The following is a 19,771-nucleotide window of genomic DNA, read 5'->3' on the forward strand; positions in this document are numbered from 1 at the left end:
CAGCTCCCTGCAACCCGCACTGGTACCCCCCAGAGCAGGCACAGCAGAACAAGCTACCTTTCCTCACAGGAGCACCTGGCAGCCAGAGCAGAGTTTGTTGTTCCTCATGGAACAGTTTTGTCAAAGCCTGACCTCCTCACTTGATCCAGCAGGGCTTCATACAGTGCGTGTGGATGCCACAACACACGTTCTTACCACCATCCTTGCAGGCAGGAAATAGTCTCATCCTCAGCTGAACTCTAGGGCACGTTTAGGGTTTAAGGGCAATCTGTATTGGGTTTGGTTGGTTTCTTTTCGGTTTTGTTTATTTTCGGTGACTGACCTACAGCTGCTGAATTCAGGAGGCCTGAGAGCACCTTTCTCAGCAGGCCTGCGGCCCCGGCTGCCATCCCACGCTGCCCCGGGCGGACGAGTGCCGCACAGCCCCATCAACACCCGCTGCCGGCAGCGCGGGGGCAGCTCCGGTCCTGCCGGCGGTTCCTGCCCCCCCCCCCCCCCCCCCCCCCCCCCCCCCCGTCAGTACGAAGCAGCCCAGACTGGGACTGCCCCTTCCTCCGCTCCCGCCTCGGCGGGGCCGCGCCGCGCCTCACAGGAGAGGGGATCCCGCTGAAACCGCGCCAAAGGCCGTCCGCGAGCAGCCGCGAGGTGCAGGGGCTGGGCTGGAGAGGCGGCGGCGGTCGCCATTGTCCCACAGCGGTGTACGAGCGGGCGAGCGGCTGCCGGCCCGGCGCGTCGCGGGCCCTTTAAGGAGCCGACGGCAGGCAGCGTGCACATCGCCAAGGCAACTGGGGGCGGGCGCCGGCGGCCGCGCTGACGTCGGGGGGAAGCTGAGCAATAACAACAGCGACGCGGGGCGGTGCGCCGGCCGTAGCCGTGCGCTTGCGCGGCCTGCGGGCCTGCTTCTATTTATGTGGGGGGGCGCCAAGATGGCGGGGGTGGAGGCGACGAGGAGAACGTAGGGGGCAGCTCCAACCGGGCGGCGGAGGGGGGAGGAGAGAGGGAGGAGGAGGAGCCGGTGGGAGGGAGCGCGGAGAGCGGTGTCACCGAGCGCGTGAGGCGGGGGGCCGGCTGAACGGCGGGCGGGCGGGGGGTGGGGGGGGGCGGCGGAGGATGGCGGAGCCGCGCCGGGTGCCGTTCATAAGCCTGTCACCCGTGAGGCGCCGCGAGGGCGAGAGCCCAGCGCTGGAGCGGGAGCCGGGGGGCCAAGGGCCGGAGCCGCCGCCGGCGGGCCGCGAGGCGCCGCTGTTGGTGCCGCCGGAGCCGGCGCCGCACGAGCTCTCCCGGCCAGAGCCGTCGCCGCCCCGCGAGAGCGCCGCCCGCCTGGAGCCGCCCCGCGAGACCGGCCGGCCCGAGCAGCAGCCGCAGCGAGAGCCCCCACGGCCCGAGCCGCCGCCGCTGCCGCCGCCGCCGCAGCTACCGCCGCCGCCGCGCCAGAGCAGCCGGCAGGAGCCGCCGCCGCCGCAGGAGGCGCTCCCGCTCCGCCAGACGGTCCGCCTGGAGGTGGTGCTGAAGGACCCCACCGAGGAGGGCTGCGTGGAGTTCAGCTACCCGGAGCTGCTGCTGTGCGGGGACTCGCGGGTACGGGACCTCCCCTTTCCATTTCCCCTCCCCTGCCGCCTGGCCGGGCCCCGACGCGCTTTCTCCGCCTGCTGGCGGGCAGCTGACCACGTCCTCGGCTTTGCCGATAACGTTATCAGTCTCCCCGTGCTGCTCGGAGGTGGTCCTAGCCCGGGGGGGCGGCGCCCTTAGAGGGAAGTCCGGTGGCCTCACCGTCACTTTGGACGACTCCTGGAGCTGAGGCTGCGTCTGTGGCCATGGGGGAAGGGGAGGCGTCGCACTTGTCCCTGAGCCGACCGGGGGCTCCGGGGTGGCTTTTCCGGTGTCTCCTGGCATTTGCTGGGAGTAATGGTAGGAGAACGCCAGTGTTTTGTGCCCCGCTTTGCTTTCCCGAGGAGGTGTAGAGTTGCATTCTCTCTTCGTGGAAGCTTTTTGCTGCAGCTGAACGAAACTATAGCCATGCTGGTCTGTTTTCCGAATTGTCTGTAGCCTCTGTGCAGGGAAATGCAGAGTTGTTACCGTGGCTCTGCTTCAGGCTTTGAGAAGCAGTGAAGTGGCCATTAGCAGACTTGGGACATGAGTTTCTGCAGTTTTTGGAGAGCTGGGATGAATGAGAGTTAATGTGCTTGAAACTTTAACTTCACCTGTAACTGTTAAGAACTTCAGGAAGTGCTTTCTCGTTTTCTGTGCCTCCCAACTGGGAAATATTCAGTACTTGAACTGCTTGGGTTTCTAAGGAGCAAAGCTTGTGAAGACAACTTTAAGAGGCAAGCAGCTAACCAACAGTACCCACCATTCAAGTAGGAAGGAGAAATGCATGTTCTTAAAGCTGGTGACACTTAAGCCACCCATTCGCAGTTGAGGAAATTAAGTTACACTTTAAATAGTTGTGCTTTCTTTCAGGTATAGTACTCAGACAATTTTAGAGAAGACTTAGTGAAAAGAGCAGGGGACAAGGACATGACTCCTACTGAGAAGGATGTGATAGCTGTGGTGATAAAAACAAACCTCAGCGATGAAGTATTGATACTGCCATTGGATTTTTACATCCAGCACAAACTTGAGAATGTTTAAAGCTTTCCTTTTGTGAATTAAAGTGTTTCTAGGCAGTCATGATGCCACAACTAAACTTAGCAGCTTGCTCACTTTTGGCTCTGTAGGAGAGATGTACACACTGGTTGTGTCCAAATGTGGGAGGCAGAAAAATCAGTGACTCTGGTTTTAATCCCTCTGAGAGCTTATAATGCAAGTTAAAGGGTTCTCTCTGTTCATCCTGCCCTACAGCTGTTGTGGGCAAACAGTGCCAGTTATGACTTCTCTGTGTTGGTGTGGCATAAGTATGCTGCTCTGAAGTGCTGCCTTTCTGAGCAGCTCTTGTATGAAGGTGTTTAAAAGTAGTTCAACATGTGGAGGTTGATTTTTATTTGGTTTTCCCTGTGGCAGTTCCTAGTTCCATAACTGCCTTCTTCTGTAGATTGGTTATCTGCTCATTGCATAGTGGGGGTAACATTAATTTATGTAGCTCTGATGGCAATTCCATGTCTTCTCAGGAGGAGCAGGGATTTAGGGAACTTTTGGTACAACTGGAATCGGAGATGGCTTTTAAGGTAAAGAAATGATAGAAATGTTTTGCAAGAAATTGTGTTTTTTCATCTCCCTGTAGAATGCAGAGTGAAATGGCCTGTCTGTTGCTGACTGTGTGGAGCAGTCAGATGATTATGTGAAAGTGTGTCATAAATTGTGATCCTCTTAAAGTGATTCTGCACTTTTCCTTCTTGTTTAAAAACAGAAGTGTGCTTGGCCTGTCAGTTTAACTTCTTGCCTGCTGTGTGGTAGAAGCTGGAAAAGCTACTCTGATGTGGTAGGGAGAACTTAGTGTTTTATTGATCAACATAAGAGGGGTGCTACATTTTATCCAGCAGTAAAATCAGCGCATGCTTGTTTCTTTGGAGGTAAAGCAAACAAGAGGAGATTTTGTTCTGCAAAGTGCTAGGAGGAGCAGGATGACAGAAGACTGTCTTTTACTGCAGTGTAGAACCTATTTGAAGTTCTAAAATAGGGAAAAAAAGTGAAAGGAAAAGTGTTCTTGCTTGTGGATTAGAATAGCTAGGGTGACTTGTACCAGTTCATGCAGAAGAGAAAACTGCCTTGTTAAAGGAAGCTTGACCAAGAAACCTCTGCACTCTACCACTTTCCTGCAGAATCTGAGATTTGCTGTTTCCCAGTGGGTAGTAACTGGTTGGCAGGTAATACTGTGGTTTTAAGTGGATTTTTAGCTTTCCAACTTTGTTGGTTTGATAATGATTCAGTTTCAAATGAGCAGTTCATATAAACTTAGCTATGCAAACTGTAGGGTGAAGATTGATTGGGTTTTCTGAAACTTGCTCTTTATCCATCCCTTGTAAGAAGTTGCTCAGTTTCCTTAACTATTCCACTTAATATTCAACATCACAAAACTAGGAGCTTGTCTTTCTATCTTGTAACGTTGTTTAGAACTGGAGCAATCAAGAAAGGTTCTCCAGGGGCAGGCTATTCTGACAGGGCAAGGACTGTTGCACAGGATTAACTTAAAATGTTGCTTTAATATGTCTCTTAATGGAATAGAGGAGATTGCCAAAGCTTACCTGACAAGGTGAATGCAACTTCATTTTTCACTATTCCAAATTTGAGTTCCTAGCTTGAATCAGAAGCTACTGGAGATGTTTGTTAGAAACCCATGCTGTCTTTGTCCTGCTTGCTTGCCTTGATACAGAGAACATCCTTGATAGATTGGTGGTAGAGTTCATGTTTTAGCAGGATTTATGTAAAGTTTTCAAATGCAAGTAGTAAGTTAAGTGTGGTTGAAGTGTGGTTTGCCTCTTAAACTGGCTGAAGTGAGAATAACACTCCCTTTTCTATTGATGTAATTGAAGCTTGGTGCATAAAGCTTAACTCAAAGCAGGTAAGTCAGAAGCCCAAGATGGCTTCTGTCAAGCAGGCTGTAAAGGTGCTGAAATAGTAATTGCAGTAGTAACTGCCAAGTCTGTGAGCTGTCTGGAGCCCTCAGAAAACACCCAAACTAAAACCTGTTTGAATTTGATGTTGCAGTGGTGCTTAACTAATGAAAGTGATGGTCACCTACAGGTTCAAGAGGTTGGTGGAGAGAGACAAGTTAACACTGAAGCACTAAATTTTGCTTTACCCTGGCCTGTTCACATTCACAGTCAAAAAAACCTCCATTTGCCTAACAGATGATGTGGAATAGATTTTCCCAGCTAAAAGTAGAGTAGACAGTATTTTGTGTTTAATTTTGCCTGCAGAAAATGTGTGTAACTTAAAACATTTTTTCAAGCTGAACCTCTGATTTTTCTCCAAGTATTCACTTCAGAGAATGTAAGGTAATGCAATGCTGTTTGCCATTTTGCTCAGCTTGCCTTTCTCATTGCATTGGTCTTGATATTATTGAGCTGGTTTGTCAGTATTTAGTCAACATGTAGTCAATATATTGGCTTTCTGTACTGCAGAGGAAGGCTTTTGCTTTTCTGAACGTAGTGTTGCTTTTGGTTCTGTTTTACCATAAGCCTTCATTTATTCATTGGGTGATCTGTGTGCTGTAAAGTTAGCTACCAGCCTTAAAAGTTCTGTAAAATGGACCCCAATTCCACTGTACTTTAGCATCTTAATCCCCCTCCAAACACCACCAACAAGTATATTTTACATGACCTGTAATTTGAAGAGGTAACCTTAGTTTTCTGCCATACCTTATTTCCCCCTGTACAAGCACAGTGTGTACCCTGGATTACTGTTCATTGTGTGTCAGTGAAAGCCTCTTTCTCAAAAAACCCCAAAACAACAACGACAACAAACAACCCACCCCCCAAAAAAACCCCAACCTCAACAAAAAAAAAGAAACAAAACCAACCCAAACTCAAAAACACAACCCACTTAAAAAAAAAAAAACAACCATGAAGGGGATACTTCCTGCTTATTTGTACAGCTGGAATAATCTTTATTGTCCTTGTGGTTGCCATAGCGTGAGTTCTACAAAATTGCCTCTGTAATTACTGAAATTACCTGGAGGAAAGGAAAAATAACAGTACAAGAGTTAAAAGGAGTCACATTAGTTACAATTGTAACTTGCTGAGCTTTTTAGTTTTCTGGCTGCTTCCCTGCTGATTAGCATACCAGGTACATCTTGTGTATTGTATCTGGAAGGATCACAGCACCAGTAAAAGGCACCAGTGGAGCAGAAGTGAAAAGGAGTTGCACTTGGAGAGAAGTCTTTCTTGTCGAACCTTAAATAGGCACAGTGCTCTTTTATGCTTGCACTTTCAGTTGAAGTTGTAATGGAATGCTTGGGAAAATTTGAGTCTTTCTTTTCTGGTTGTCTTCTCATTAGAAAAAAAGAAAGAAACTGTGATAATTGAACGGGTCAAACTAATTTTTAGGCAGTAATTTTGACTCTGAATTCTGACTGCTAAGTCGTCAGAGCGCTGTGTGTTGACATTCAGTGGGATTTCATGGGCTGTACTCTGCATTTCCTTGTACAATGAATATCCAACTTCTGTTTTCCAGAAGAAATCAGTTCACTCAGAGGATCCATTTAATGATGAGCAGCGTGAGAGGCATGAAGTAGAAATGCTGGCCAAGAAGTTCGAGGCAAAATATGTGAGTTACTGTACCGGTGTTAAAACATCCTGATGTTTAAGAGTGATAACTTATGATGCTGCTGAGATGTTAACATCAGGGGTTTCTTCCTTAATAGGGTTACTAATGTAGTGTAAAATGACTTCTGTACATTTTGGAGCCGACTGTCTCATTATACTTAAGTAGCTTGAAGCTGCTACAAGCTTATTAGACAAGTCTGCTGAAGAGATTTGTCTATAGGATGTTTCAGCTTGTGAAGCTATTCCTGGAAAAGCTTGTCATAGAAATATAAATGAGTAATAGATGCAGGTCGATATTCATGACAAATACTGTGCCAGAGGAAAGAGTTTTCATGTAAAGCAGTTGTGTGCTATTGAACTGGTCTTCTGTTTGGGCTAAATACTGATGGATCCTGATGAATTTCTGACTAGTTTGTAATGCTTCCTTAGGAAGTTATTGTTGAATAATAAGTCATTCCTTGATGAGTTTACCTTGCAGCTGCCAGCTGCCTAAAGATACTCCGCTGACTCCTGAAAGTGTAATATAAATGACTTAAACAACACTAGGTAGTAACATCAAGAGGCTTTCACTAAAAAATGAAGGTGGAAATCAGAAAATGTTGATTAAAACCACACCCAAACAGGTCTTTAAGAATTCATATGGGTAGGGTTGGGTGATTAATTCTGAGCTGGCAATCAAAACTCATTATCATGCTTAGGCATGTTGATACTCTGGATTACTAATAGAGCACCTCAGTAATAAGGGGAAACAAGCAGTCATTTGTGTATCTCTGCTATTAATATACATAGTAACATCTTTATTGTCTCATTTATTTAGAGGCTTTTTTTTTTTCCTCTGGCAAAGGCAGATTTCTCTGAGCATGTAGTCTATGCATTCTGTAGAAGTCATTATTGTTTCAGGGCATGTTAGCTGTTCATAACGAAAGAAACCTTTAAACTGAAGAGAAGAATTTGGCACTAGGTGCCATGGTTTAGTAGTCATGAGATCTTGGGTGGCAAGTTGGACTTGATGATCTTTCAGGTCTTTTCCAACCTTATTGATTCTGTGATTCATCTTTTGGAGGGGTTGATGGAGCCCAGTATACCCAGTCAGTTGAGGAGGTGGTTTCAGAACAGTTTGCTTTTCATTTGAATGATAAATTAAGTTTTGAACATGAAGTGTTTCAACTGTACTCTTCTAAAAACCTCATTTTCACAATACAAGTTAAGGATTTTATGAAGTCCTGAGAGGAGATGTTTAACTACAGCAGATGAAAGTCTTGTTTAAAGCATGCAAAACAATATGGGAGGGAGTGGTGGTGGAAACAGTCTGGTTCATTTATGGACACATTAAAGGTAAACATGCACACTTATGGACAAAGCATGTTATTAAGACTTAGGAGATCTAGAGTTCCTTGCTCAGTGATTAAAAACTGTCAGATACTTTTAATTGTTAGCAGGTGGGAGCAAAACCTAGCCTTTCACAACAGTTCAGATTTGTGGTGCGCTTGTATCTTGATTACTCTTTGCACTTTTGATTTCTTGCCTTTCTCATTATCTGCAGTACCTTATGCCCTCAGCTCTCTGAAATTCCCAGAAGGGAAATGTCTTCTGTATAAAACCCAAATTATTAGGTTGGGGCCACTAAGCATGGAGGATGGTGAGGGGTTAATAATTCTTGTGTTAGATGCTCCCAGTCCTTTTTCTCTTCCAGTACAAGAACTATCAATCTCTACTTGCTATCCAAGCTCAGAGGAATTGCATCTCTGTACACTGACCCAGCACAATTGCTCACGTTCTGACAGCATCTGGCCATCTTCTGATTCCTGTGATGAGACATTCACTCCCTAATTTAAACTAGAACAAGGAATCTCATGAAGTGGATACCCATTCTCTAACAGCATCTTAGTGTAAAAATGATCACTGGTGATATGCCAAAGGGGTCTGTCAGATTTGCAGGAATTACTATATCCTTCTCAAATTAATTAGCTATTACTTGTCTATAACCATTTAAAATGGAGTCAGGGTTTTTAGTCACAGCATGTGACAGTACTTCTGGAAAATCTGATGCATGAAGAACAGTCTTCCTTGAAGACTTCTCAGATAAATTCTTGCCATCAGATCAGTACAGTATGGAATATATCCTGCAGATACTAAGAAGCCTATAAATAAATGGATTTTTGTAAAATGGTCTGCCTAAAGGTAATGTACCATTTGTTCACTTGATTATTCAGAGCCTCTTTGTAATTGAAGCCTGTTTTAAACACTAGCATAAAAATCTGTTCTGAATGGTTCCTGTGTTCATTCTTTTAATCAAACACTGTAAAAACATAATATTGAATCTTGGCTGATATTGTCCATGGGAATTTTTATTGGACCAAGACAGAGGTCCATCTAATGGCACAGTACTCTAACATGAGTTTATTCCCCAAAGTATGACAAAGTGTGCATTGATACTACTGCACTGTGACTGTCTAGCAATCTGTAGCTTAATTTCTTCCAGAGCCAAAGGCTGTGGTGTTTAACTACCCTTCATACACCTTTCTGCCATAAGATTGCTAGATCATTTTGAGTTCAATGAATTTGTGTTCCTTGGCACTGAGTACCTGACAATTGTGTTGCATGAAAGCTTACTTGTGTTTAAAGCTGATGAGTTCACTTGGTGCTCCATAATTCCTGTCCTGTAAGGAACTGTGAAATATTTCCTGGTTATCTGCATGCTACGTGGATTATGGTGATTATGGCTGAAGTGTTTTAACACTCCATTACTGTATGGCTGCACTGCTTTTTACCTTTAAACATCCTTGTAGGCTTACTGTTCTCTTTTTTGCTCTAATTTCCAGTGAAAGGATATTAATGGTAGGATGCCCTGATTTGTAAGTGATATAATGGTGACTTCTTGTTGCATCCTCTGTTCTTTTTTTCATGAGTCCCAATTATCTTCTTTTTGACCACTCTTGGTTGTTGAGCAAATGTCATAGAGCTGTGTGTAACAGCTCAGGGCTCCTTCAGCAGCCCAACAGATTTTGGGAGCGTGCTAGATTTTTCTCGTCTGGCTTATACTTCCTTTTTGTGGATTGCCTTGCCTTTATTGATAGGGAATTCAGTTTATGGCTCAGTATAGCTCTGAGGCCTTCCAGTGATTCTCCAGTTGGCTGCTTTTTTTTATGTACTATCTTCAGTAATTTGTCCCCACCTTTCCCCCACCCCCTGGCCCCCCTCTCTGTTGCTTCTAAAGATGAATGAGTGTCCATGGCTTGGTGATTTCACTGATGGCTTTCTTTGCCAAAATGAAATACTTGTTTCTACTTTTTTTTTAGCCATAAGCCAAACATTAGTATGAGTAGATTTTCCTCTTATTCCATGATAGTTTCTGGTCTTTAAAGTTCTTTTTTAAAGCATGCTTCTACCAAAATTTTCCTGCTCTGGAATGTGTATTCTTGTGCCTGTTAGTTCTTTATAACTTCTATTCATTTGCCCAATACAGTGATCAGGTTTACTGGGTTATAGACTGTGGTGGCCCTTGCAGAATTCTTCAGAAACTGACATTGTATTTGCCTCTCTCCTAGTCCTGTTGGGCAAAGGTTGTTTAAGCCTTAGGTTACATGCCACAGTTAACTTACTGAACTCCTATTTGAGTTTTCTGGATACTTACATGAGAACCATTTGCAGAAACTAGATATCTTCATTGGCTCTAGTATCGTGACTGTTTATCTTTTAGGGCAGAAGGGTTGAAGGAGCTCCTGGGAAAAGACTTCCCTGAATACTTGGGCTTAGGAAGAGATGTGGTACAGAGGTGGATTGCATTATAGATCAGTGAGATGAGGAGAGGCAGAGTATAGTTTAGCATTCTTCAGACGGCTTGCTGGTGCCTCAGTCAGAATCGTGAGAATTGTGTACGCTTTTCAACTGGAGTTTAAACAGAATTCTTAAGTGCTCCTTTTGTTTTTCTAAGATTTTTTTTCTCCTCAAAACTTCCTTTTAAAAAGAGAAAAAGTACTGCATGTTTTGGGAATGAGCAGTATTGCAGATCTTTTCCCATCTGAGTGACTGAGGTGATGGCTTTTGCATTTCTAAGCAGTGTTTTCTTAATATATTTTATCTTCAGTTGTTACATGAGTGCTGTCACTCCTTAAACCCAGAGACACCACATCCACAAGTACCAGATCAATATTTTTCTGCTTTAACTCAGGCTTCACTTTTCTGTAGAGAAGCAATCTATCTCTACTGAATGCCAGGCTCCCAGCACTTTTCTTTGTAAGGATTCTGTCACATATTGCACAACTCGACACTTTCTAGTCCTTCTATCACTAGCAGTCTTACCATGATGTTGTAAAAGCATGGCATGGTGAAATCTCCCCAAACAGGAATTGTTAGGAAGATCTCAGTCATGCAGAAACTGGGTGGCCAGTGAGTACCTTTTGGGGATGATTCTAGTGAGGCTATAGTAGAGCATGTTTGCCTGAGCTCAATCCTGTATGACGGGTATTATAAGTTATCTAGACAATCTTCCAGGGAAGCATCCAAGAAATCACAGCTGCTAATTTCTGGCTGATCATCCCTCCAATGCCTTATGCTTTGCAGGCTTTAGTACATTGCTTCCCCATTTCCCAAATAATGCAAGGCTTGCTTGCTTTTCAGGGTGGAAAGCCCCACAAGCATCGGAAGGATCGCCTGCAGGATCTGATTGATATAGGCTATGGTTATGATGAAACAGACCCTTTCATTGATAATTCTGAAGCGGTAAGTAAGCCTCATCGATGCAGCAAGAAGAAACAAGACAATGCTGCTTTCTTTTATTGTCTCTTTTGATAAAGAAGAAAGGTAAGGGAAAATACTTTGTGCCTGTGTATAACTGGTATGGATCCCAAGAGCTGTACTGCTTTGGGAGTCCCATGAATGATTGTATTTGTAGTCTTACTTAGATGTCAGGATGCACTGTTAACAATTAAGAAAACTAATGCTGTATCATGTAGTTTTCCAGCTTCAGAAATTGTTTCTTTCACTTACTGTGGACTGAAATCACACTGCCTCTGTTGAGTTTCTTGTACTAGGTATCTGGATTATTAGTAGATTACTGGTGTTAGATTTCCTGCATTAGATCAGGAAGCTAGTCTGCTTTTAAAAGCCAGCAAGAATAGAATGCTTATGCTAAACACTCACTGAATAGGGCTGAAAACTGAGATAAACCAGCTTGGTTAAGCAGCAGAGTATTACAGCTTATTTTGTCTGAATAGTTTTCAGAAATGAAAACACATTTCAAGGTGAAAGCAAAAGGTATTAGTTAGGTGCAGGTGATAACAGGTTCATAAGAAAGCACTTGAAAATATCATAGTAGGGATATGTGAAATTACAACAGCGGGGAAGAAGCTTGGAAGAGTGTGGATGTTTTAAAAGCTTAGACCTATAATTCTCCTCTATGTGATAGTAGATCTGAAGAATGATTAAGCTTTGTAAAGAGCTGCTGTGGGCACTGAGCTGTAAGGTTTCGGTCATATAGATGTTGCAATGAACATTGTTCGTAAGAACCCTGTGGGGGAAACAGAAGGTGTGCTGCAGAACTGATACCTTCTTGAACGAAAGAGTTTCAGCTGTTAACCACCAGGAATAGCAAACTGAGCTTGTCTGTGTGTATTATTAGTTCCTGAAGTGGGTCTGAAGACACCTGATCAAGTTTGCTTATGGTAGCTTGGATTAATTTGTCTTTTGTCTTGGTCCAGGTGAAAATTTTCGTTGAAGTTGCCAATATTAAACTGTCGTATCATTACCCTTCACTTTCTGGTTGTGCTTGTGTAACAATATTGGGGCCTAAGCCTTGGTCCTAAGTCCTTCCCAAAGGTCAGATTCTGATCTTCAGCTCAGGAAGAACAAAGGTGTTGCACTCCTGCTGAGAAACCATTTGAGCCTACAGGCTTATCCAATTTCTCACTGTTGCTTATGTTAACTGTCCTTAGTTTTTATAGTTTATGATACAAGACACAAGTTGTATCTCAGTTTTTCCAGATTCATTGTGACCTATCACAGATCTGACATGTGATTCTGGTAACTTTCAGCACTCATAGTACAGGTCTCTGTCAAAGACATACGTGAGTCTAGCAGGGTTGAACATTTCACTGGTGCACTGATAGCACTTCTCATACCGTGCCTCTTTCCACTGCTGTTCTTGTTACCAGCAGCAGATTCATTAGATTTGCAGGAGCATTTACTTCTGATATCTCTTGCCAGACTCCTTCAAAAACATACAAAAGGCAGTTGTTAGAGGACTAGATGATTGCATCATGTGGTTGCTGTGCAAGCTACTGGGGAGAATGGTGTATTCTCCAAAGATTGCTCTCCTGAACGAATCATTATTCCTTGTGTCTGCATTACAAATACTAGTGAGAGACTCTCTCTGGTTTTGCTTTTATCCTTATTTCTGTATACAAAGGAAAGGAAAAAAAGCTATGTGCCAGCAGCAGTCTAAGGTGGTATTGCAGACCTTAAGAGTCCTGAAATGTAGGAGTTAACCTCTCATTTCATCTTAAGATGCAAAGACAGACCTGTCTGGCTTTGTTCATTTGCTGTGTGGCCAGCTAGTAAATCACTGTGTACCCTCAGAAATGTCAGAGACAGGCCCAGCTGGATCTTCCTTTCTGTTGGAAGATAAACTTTCTTATATATAAAAAGCTGTAATATCCTGGACACAAACACACAAAAAATGAGTATGACTGCCTCTTGAATTGCTTCAGGATTGGCATCCTGTTGTTTCTCTGTATCCCAGAAAATAATAATTGAAAGGTTCCTTAGAATTTCAGTCCTTTTTCTTGTCACAGATGTGAAAGAAATACTGAGCTCTTTCACAGGGGAACAGATTTATTTCATAGCTTCAGAGATACTTTCCTTCTAAAACCAGATTTTGAAGTAATGCCATCAAATCCTATTCAAGAAACCAAACCAATAAACCCCATAAGCCTGTTTGGAGTAGCCTTTGTAATTAAGGAATTCTTCCTTTGGATGCATTTCCAATTAAGCAATTCTGTACATGTATCATGGATGCATGTATAACAAATAGCAGATGTACTGGAGGATTTGGGCCCTCCAAGGATCTAGGAAAGCAATTGCTGATTTTTTTTGGGGCAGGAATCGGGGTCAAGTGCAAGAAATCTGCTTATGGCATGGCTTTTAGGTAATGAACTTTCATGGGGCTGGAGTGCAAACAGATACGGGGCATGATTTTTCTGGAGGAAGGTTCTTGGAAAGTGCTGATAGAAGAGAGCTTTTCCTGAGCAAAGAAATTTTTCCTGTCAGACTCCTCAAAGGGGCACTGACACCTACCCTGATAAGGTAAGGTAAATCTTGGGCTGCCTAGTAGGCTAGATTGCCATTGTTTACCTTCTGTGCAAATGAAGAACACGCATGAGATGATTACAGATTTGCTTTTGTTTACTCTGGAAAGAATCAGTGCTTTCTTACAGCATAGTAAAGACTTCAGCAGCCTGGCTGCATTAACACCATCAAGATCCTTGTGACTATTGAACACAGGAAAGTAAGGGCTTCTGAAGAGCAATTAAGTAGACTTAGATGTGAAGTCAAACTAAAGAAAAGTATTAGAGTAATATGTACCCCAAAACACTTTCTCCAAGTGACACAGTCAATTCCTACCTCCCATCTTCCTTCAGCTGTATCTCCTCTTAAAGGAATAAACGCATAGTTGGAAGTTGCTGTTTGCTTTGCATGTATCCAGTTTACATGCTGTTCACTTTTTTTACCTTGCTGTCATCCTTGGAGTATTTTTAGCTGGTCCTGTTTGAAGGAAATGAAATTTCCTCTCTGAATGCAGTTGCAGGCAAGTGGTAAATTCATGTTTCAGTCTACTGGGTTGAGCATTTTGACTGTAGTCAGCAGGTTGTGAACTCTTCATTCCAGAAAGATGTAAATCAAACCCATCTTACTCTACTGTTCTTAACTACTATGTAGCAATTAGTCTGATGGCAAATAGTAATCTTTACATAGCTTAATAGACCTCAGTGGAGAAAGCTGTCCCCCTCCTCAGTGCTTCTACTGCTTTGATGCTGAGAACAGCTTTTGCTAGAATATAAACTGCACAGAACTGCATCATTTGTGGAATGGTGTTCTTGTAGATTTCTGCTTCCTGCATGCACACACAAGCATACATGTGCATATCAGCCAGCTCCTGGGATACCTGAATATTTGGTTGCTTGAATACTTTCCTGACAGTGTAAGCTTTATACAGCTAGAGGGTCCAGAGGAATACAGTGCTCTCTGAGCTTTCTGCTATGCAACATAGAACAGGAATCTGAAGTAATGCATGGTGCATAGTGAAAAAGTGTCATTTTCTTACTCAGGGTTAATGAGACATGCCTGTCCACAACAAAGACCAGCTAGCACCTTCTACCAGGTCAAGTAGATGAACGCAGAGGAACCACCGTAATAAATGTAGCAACTTCTTGCTATTTGCTAACACATTTGAAGACTACAAAATTGCCTTTGAAAAATCAACAGTGGTACTAGAAGGGCAAGATCATGACCTGGGACCAACTGTTCTTCTTAAGTAGATCAATTTATTTAGGCTGCACAGGGAACTTTAATTACAAACAATATTATTACTAATATAATATAAAGGGGGGGGTATAACATGCCAAAATAACAGATCTTTGGTAAGTGTATTTGTCTACTTGTCATAGGGTAAAGTCTGTTGTTCATCTTAAATGAATGGAAAAGGAAAGTATAACTTTTTTCCTATGGAGTCTTCCAGTAATTCTCTAATGCTGAACCCAGAGAGATGAAGTAATATGTTGTGTGTTTATTTGCAAATAAACCACTGAACTAGAGTTTTATTTTGGGTCAGAGCTCAATCTCTGAATGAGCTGAACAGATAAAGGTGTTCACAAAAGTGGTCATACATTTTTATAGCTTAGGCTGAAATATTTTCAAGGCCCTAAAAATATCTTGTTGTGCTGGAGGTTACTTAAGGTAACAGCCTGGCTCTTGGCTGTTGGAGGGGGGTAAAAGGTGAGGGTCGTGGTGAGAACAAAAGGGAGATGTATAGATGTGCTCATATAGATAGATGTAGACACAGGTGCTTCTCAAAAACTAACCTCTTGAAACCAATTCATCAGATTCAGAAGTTGTAAAAGCTATGTTCTCTGAAGTTTCCTGAAGAAACTTTAAGCTTAGTATTACTGTTGCAAATATCTTATACAATCATATTTAGGGTACTAGAAAGCAGTAAGCTTATCTCAAAGGAGGAGATACTTAGGTATGTTGTAACCTGCAGGACCCAGTTCTAGGCAAGTTGAAAATGAAGTGAAACATTCAGTTTTGAATTTGATCAGTAGGCTGAGGGCAAACCACATTTTAGTAGGGAATGCTCTCAAGGGCTAAGGAGAACTGAATGTCCAAAAGGTCTTACAGTCTGACTGAATTCAGTCTTCAGCAGAAGCTGTTGAAACCTCAGCTAGTAAGTTACACATGCACATCCTGCCAACCTAGTTTGCCTCTTGTTACAGGATAATTTGTTAGTCTGTATATTTAATGAATTCTGCCTTTCTGGCTGCCTTGTTCCTATGAATCTGTGCCTGTGATGATCATTCTGATCATCTGCTGTGATTCACAGCTTCCTCACTTGTGGACTGTCTTCAATACTTACTTTTTCTTGTATGTTCTTCAGGGCTTCCTTAATTACTTCACGGCTAATTCTTCACTGTGTTTCACATTATTTGTTCTTTATTTCTTATGATAATGGTCCCAGCTTTGTGTGCTTTCTCCTTCAAACTTGGCAACTACTACATTCTTCTGTTTTGATCCTGTACTGCCCCTGCCTCACCAATTCAGTTTGTTACCCTGCCAGCTCAAAAGCGAAATGTCTGCTCTATTAAGCACTATGGATAATGTATTTTCTTCTTTCATCATCTTGTACATAATGAAGCTGGTTCTGAGAGCTGTAGAAAAACATCAGATTTCTCTGAAGTTCTTACAGTCTCTTCTCTCATGTTTACTTTGGACCTCCTACATTGCATGACCATCCTGGTCTCTTGAGATGAATGACAAGACCACAACTAAGCCACTTTGCTTTCATTTTGTCCAGTTAATAGATTCTTGCTATTTTGTGCTAGTCTTTCATATGATCTTAGGGTGTTTCGTGGATCCTGTCAACCACTTTTCCTTTCCCTTTTTGTACTGCTTGTTAAGCCTTCCATTGCAGGAAGATAAAACATAATGACTCATGGACATTTCAAACTACTTATTCAGATCAAAACCACATAGACCTGCAGTTCAGGCTCTCATCGGCTCCCCTGTTGAAGGATACATTCGCTGTTTTCCTCCTGAATAACTTTTACCTGTCTTAATACTTTTGGTAGCCTGGACCTTTTTGTTCTTAAACCATTTCATCTTCAGTATATTTTGCATAGCATGTAGGGGGAAGTGAAATAAGCTGGTAGCTGACACTGCAGTGTTTATTATGTGTAGGTGTTCAAGTCCTCAATTAATGGTGTGGCAGTTAAAACTGTTTACTAATTTGTTCAGTCTGTTGAATTCTGTCTTAACAGCCATGCAGTGAAATGCCTCCAGTTCAAATTTCAACATAACAAATGTTCTTCTCGAGTATCTTAATCATTTGGTTGTGCTACCAAACAGCTGTAACTCAAAATCTACCTTCTTCCTTTACCAGACTGCATAGCTCTGAGGTGTGTCATAATCCTACCCTGTCTTTCACAAAAAGGAGAGAAATTGATTCTTGGTCCTTGCTGTTACTTCTTTCTGGTACTTTTCTAGCACTTTCAATGAGGTCCTGTAAATGCTTCCAGACAGACTCTAGCTGTCAGAATTGTATTTGTTGCCTAAGTAAATCATCTTAAAGTTTTCAGTATTTGAAAACAAAGACTGGTGGTTTGTATCTAAAGCGGTTTGGGGCAACCTTGTCCTTTGGTAGTGAGAACAGCATTGCCAAGGCAGCCCTTCCTCAGCTCTCTTGTGAACACTTGTGTGGGTTTTGTTGATTATTATGTGTAGAGCTAGAGTGAATATGTTGAGGTTGGAGAAGACCCTTAAGATCATCAGGTCCAACCATTAACCCTACTCTACCAAGTTCACCAGTGAACCGTGTCACTAAGTACCACATCTAAATGACCTTTAAACATCCAGAGATGATGATTCCAAACAAATCCTGGTGCTATGGTATTTGTGTTGAGACACCTTAAATCTTAAATAAGACAAAATCAACACCTAGAATCTGAAATAAGAGAACAGATGCTGCGGCAGAGTTGTCATGCCTGGCTTACCTTTCTTAACAAAAGAAAATTTCAGAGAACTTTGTAAGAGAAGTAGCTTTTTTGAGCAGGACAGAGTGGTTAGAGTTGGTACTAAATATAGCATGTGCTGGAACATCTGAATGTGTCGAGTGCTCTGCAGATCTTGGTATTAATGAAAACCGTGGCAGCCTTAATAAAACAAAGCAGATAATCTGTGAAGGTTTGTTTTATGCTTAACTTACAAAAACATTTCTATTGTCTTCAGTCTTTTCCTGAATATAACTTCCAGGTCTGTAAAATTCTGACACAGATTAGGCTTCCTCCAGTGCAGTGGTGTGGTTGTTCAGACTGTCATAGTTTTTTCAAAATGAGGAAAAAATAGGTTCTGGAAGTGAATGTAGCTATCACAGATAACTTGAAGGTTCTGTGTTAAAGGTGTGTTACTAGCAGAGGTACTTTGAACTGCCTGTTGTCTCATAGAATGGAAGGGTATTCAATAAATGAACAGATAGAGGCAGGTTTTGTTACAAAATTTGTTTTCAACCACTGATGTTGCTGCTTTGCCTGCAAGGCTGCTGTCCACAAAAACAAGTAATTCACCACGGGTCAGCCTGCTTCCTAGATGAAAGCCACCAATGAATGATCAAGTGAAGCTGCTCCTAGGCAGATGGTGTAATCACATTGCTCCTGTGGTTTGTGTATCTTGAGATTTAATGGCTACTATAATGCACCATGCTCTCACAGGCAGAATATTGGGGGGGGAAGTGTAGAAGTTGGGGTTGTTCTGCAGCCAGGATTGGGAGGGGGGATGCCTGTATGCTCATCCTAATTTCCTTCAGAAAGCAGGACTTTCAGTGCTGTAGTCCTCTCTTCCTTATATATGTCTGTATATATACACACATACATACATGTGTTTTGAAGGTAAAAAGGCTATTCTGTAATATTAATGTTCTGTGCCTTGACCAGTAAGTATTCAGCAGTGCTCCTATTCCAGTGAACCGTGTTGTGTACTTGTATATGATTTTCATGTGTGGGGACTGATGCATGAAATACACATTAATTTTCTTAAGAAATACTGATAAACTCCTCTCCTTTTCCTGCACAGTATGATGAATTGGTTCCTGCATCCCTAACAACCAAATATGGAGGGTTTTATATCAACACTGGCACACTGCAGTTCCGTCAGGCATCTGACTCGGAGGATGAAGACTTTGCAGAAGACAAAAAGCATAGGCCACCTAAAGTGGGTCATCTTAATTGTGCTTTTTATACAGAGCTTATAGCTAGGTGCACACATAGAATATTGAGGCTGAGTGGGGTGGGGTTAGCTTTCTTCATAACAGCCCTTTCAGTGCTATGATTTGGATTTGTGACTGATAGAGTGTTGGTAACACACTGAAGTTTTGTCTGTTGCTGAATGTTTGCACAGCGTGGAGGCTTGCTTTTTTGCTGTGCTGCACCAGCAAGGAAGCTGGGGTTCAGCAAGAGCTGGGGAGAGAAGACAGCCAATCTGAAACAGCCAAAAAGATATTTTATACCTTGTAACTTCATATGCAGCAGTGAAACTGTGGTAACAGAAGGAGGCAAAGGGGATTCAGGCTTGTGTGGTGGCCATTGCTCATACTGACAGGACACACATCTGTGTGCCTTGAAGTTTTTGTTCTTACTGAGTTCAGTAACTGTGCAAAAATAATTTGATTGCAGCTTGTCAGCAACTGCAGTTGCTGACAGAAATCCCGTGGTACTGTTTGCCTTTATGCCTATTGAAGTATTTTTTTCCCTTGAAAAATAGAAGGAAAATGAAATGTTTTTCTGTACAAGAAGAATCATTGCCCCCTCTTCAATCTCTTTTCTAGATAGCAAAGTTGAAAGAGAGTGAAGATCGAGGAATGAAGAAGCGCAAACGGAAAGATGAAGGGACAGAAAAGGAGAAGAAACCTCGGAAAATGAAAGTTCCTAAGCAGTTGGGGTAGGTGTCTTTCTTCAGATGAGCCCTTGGCTTATGTGAGGTTTGGGTTGGAGATTGCATGCCACAGAAAGATCATCACAACTGTTCGGAATGTTGTGTTTTTGAACTATAATCAATAGCAAAGAGATTTGGGGCTGGAATTGAGATTATTTATAAACATGTCCTACATTTAAATCTTTGTCCCCCAATACTTTGAACAAGGAATAATAAAACAAAGGCAAATTGCAGAAAAATTGTCTCTGAATGACACTATCCATTTTTCTACCCAAAGCCTTATGTAGGACTAAGAGCTACAGCTTCTAATGGAAAAGAATTTTGCTTTTATCCCTTGATTTCTAATCTGGAGAACTATGAACATGGCTTAATCA

General features: G+C 42.6%; 1 protein-coding gene across 1 annotated transcript in view; it reads left to right on the forward strand.

Annotated features, from left to right (window-relative positions):
• Positions 1 to 1,093: 1,093 nt before the first annotated feature.
• UBN2 (ubinuclein 2) overlaps positions 1,094 to 19,771 on the forward strand; it is a 40,607-nt gene continuing 21,929 nt past the window's right edge. Inside the window, exons 1-5 of the mRNA XM_009902542.2 lie at positions 1,094 to 1,578; positions 6,112 to 6,204; positions 10,824 to 10,925; positions 18,540 to 18,677; positions 19,291 to 19,403. Of these exons, the coding sequence (XP_009900844.2) occupies positions 1,111 to 1,578; positions 6,112 to 6,204; positions 10,824 to 10,925; positions 18,540 to 18,677; positions 19,291 to 19,403 (914 nt within the window). The 5' untranslated portion in view covers positions 1,094 to 1,110. The remainder of the gene's footprint in view (positions 1,579 to 6,111; positions 6,205 to 10,823; positions 10,926 to 18,539; positions 18,678 to 19,290; positions 19,404 to 19,771) is intronic.

Source organism: Dryobates pubescens, chromosome 15 (assembly GCF_014839835.1).
Source record: "Dryobates pubescens isolate bDryPub1 chromosome 15, bDryPub1.pri, whole genome shotgun sequence".
Taxonomy (NCBI): Eukaryota; Metazoa; Chordata; class Aves; order Piciformes; family Picidae; genus Dryobates; species Dryobates pubescens.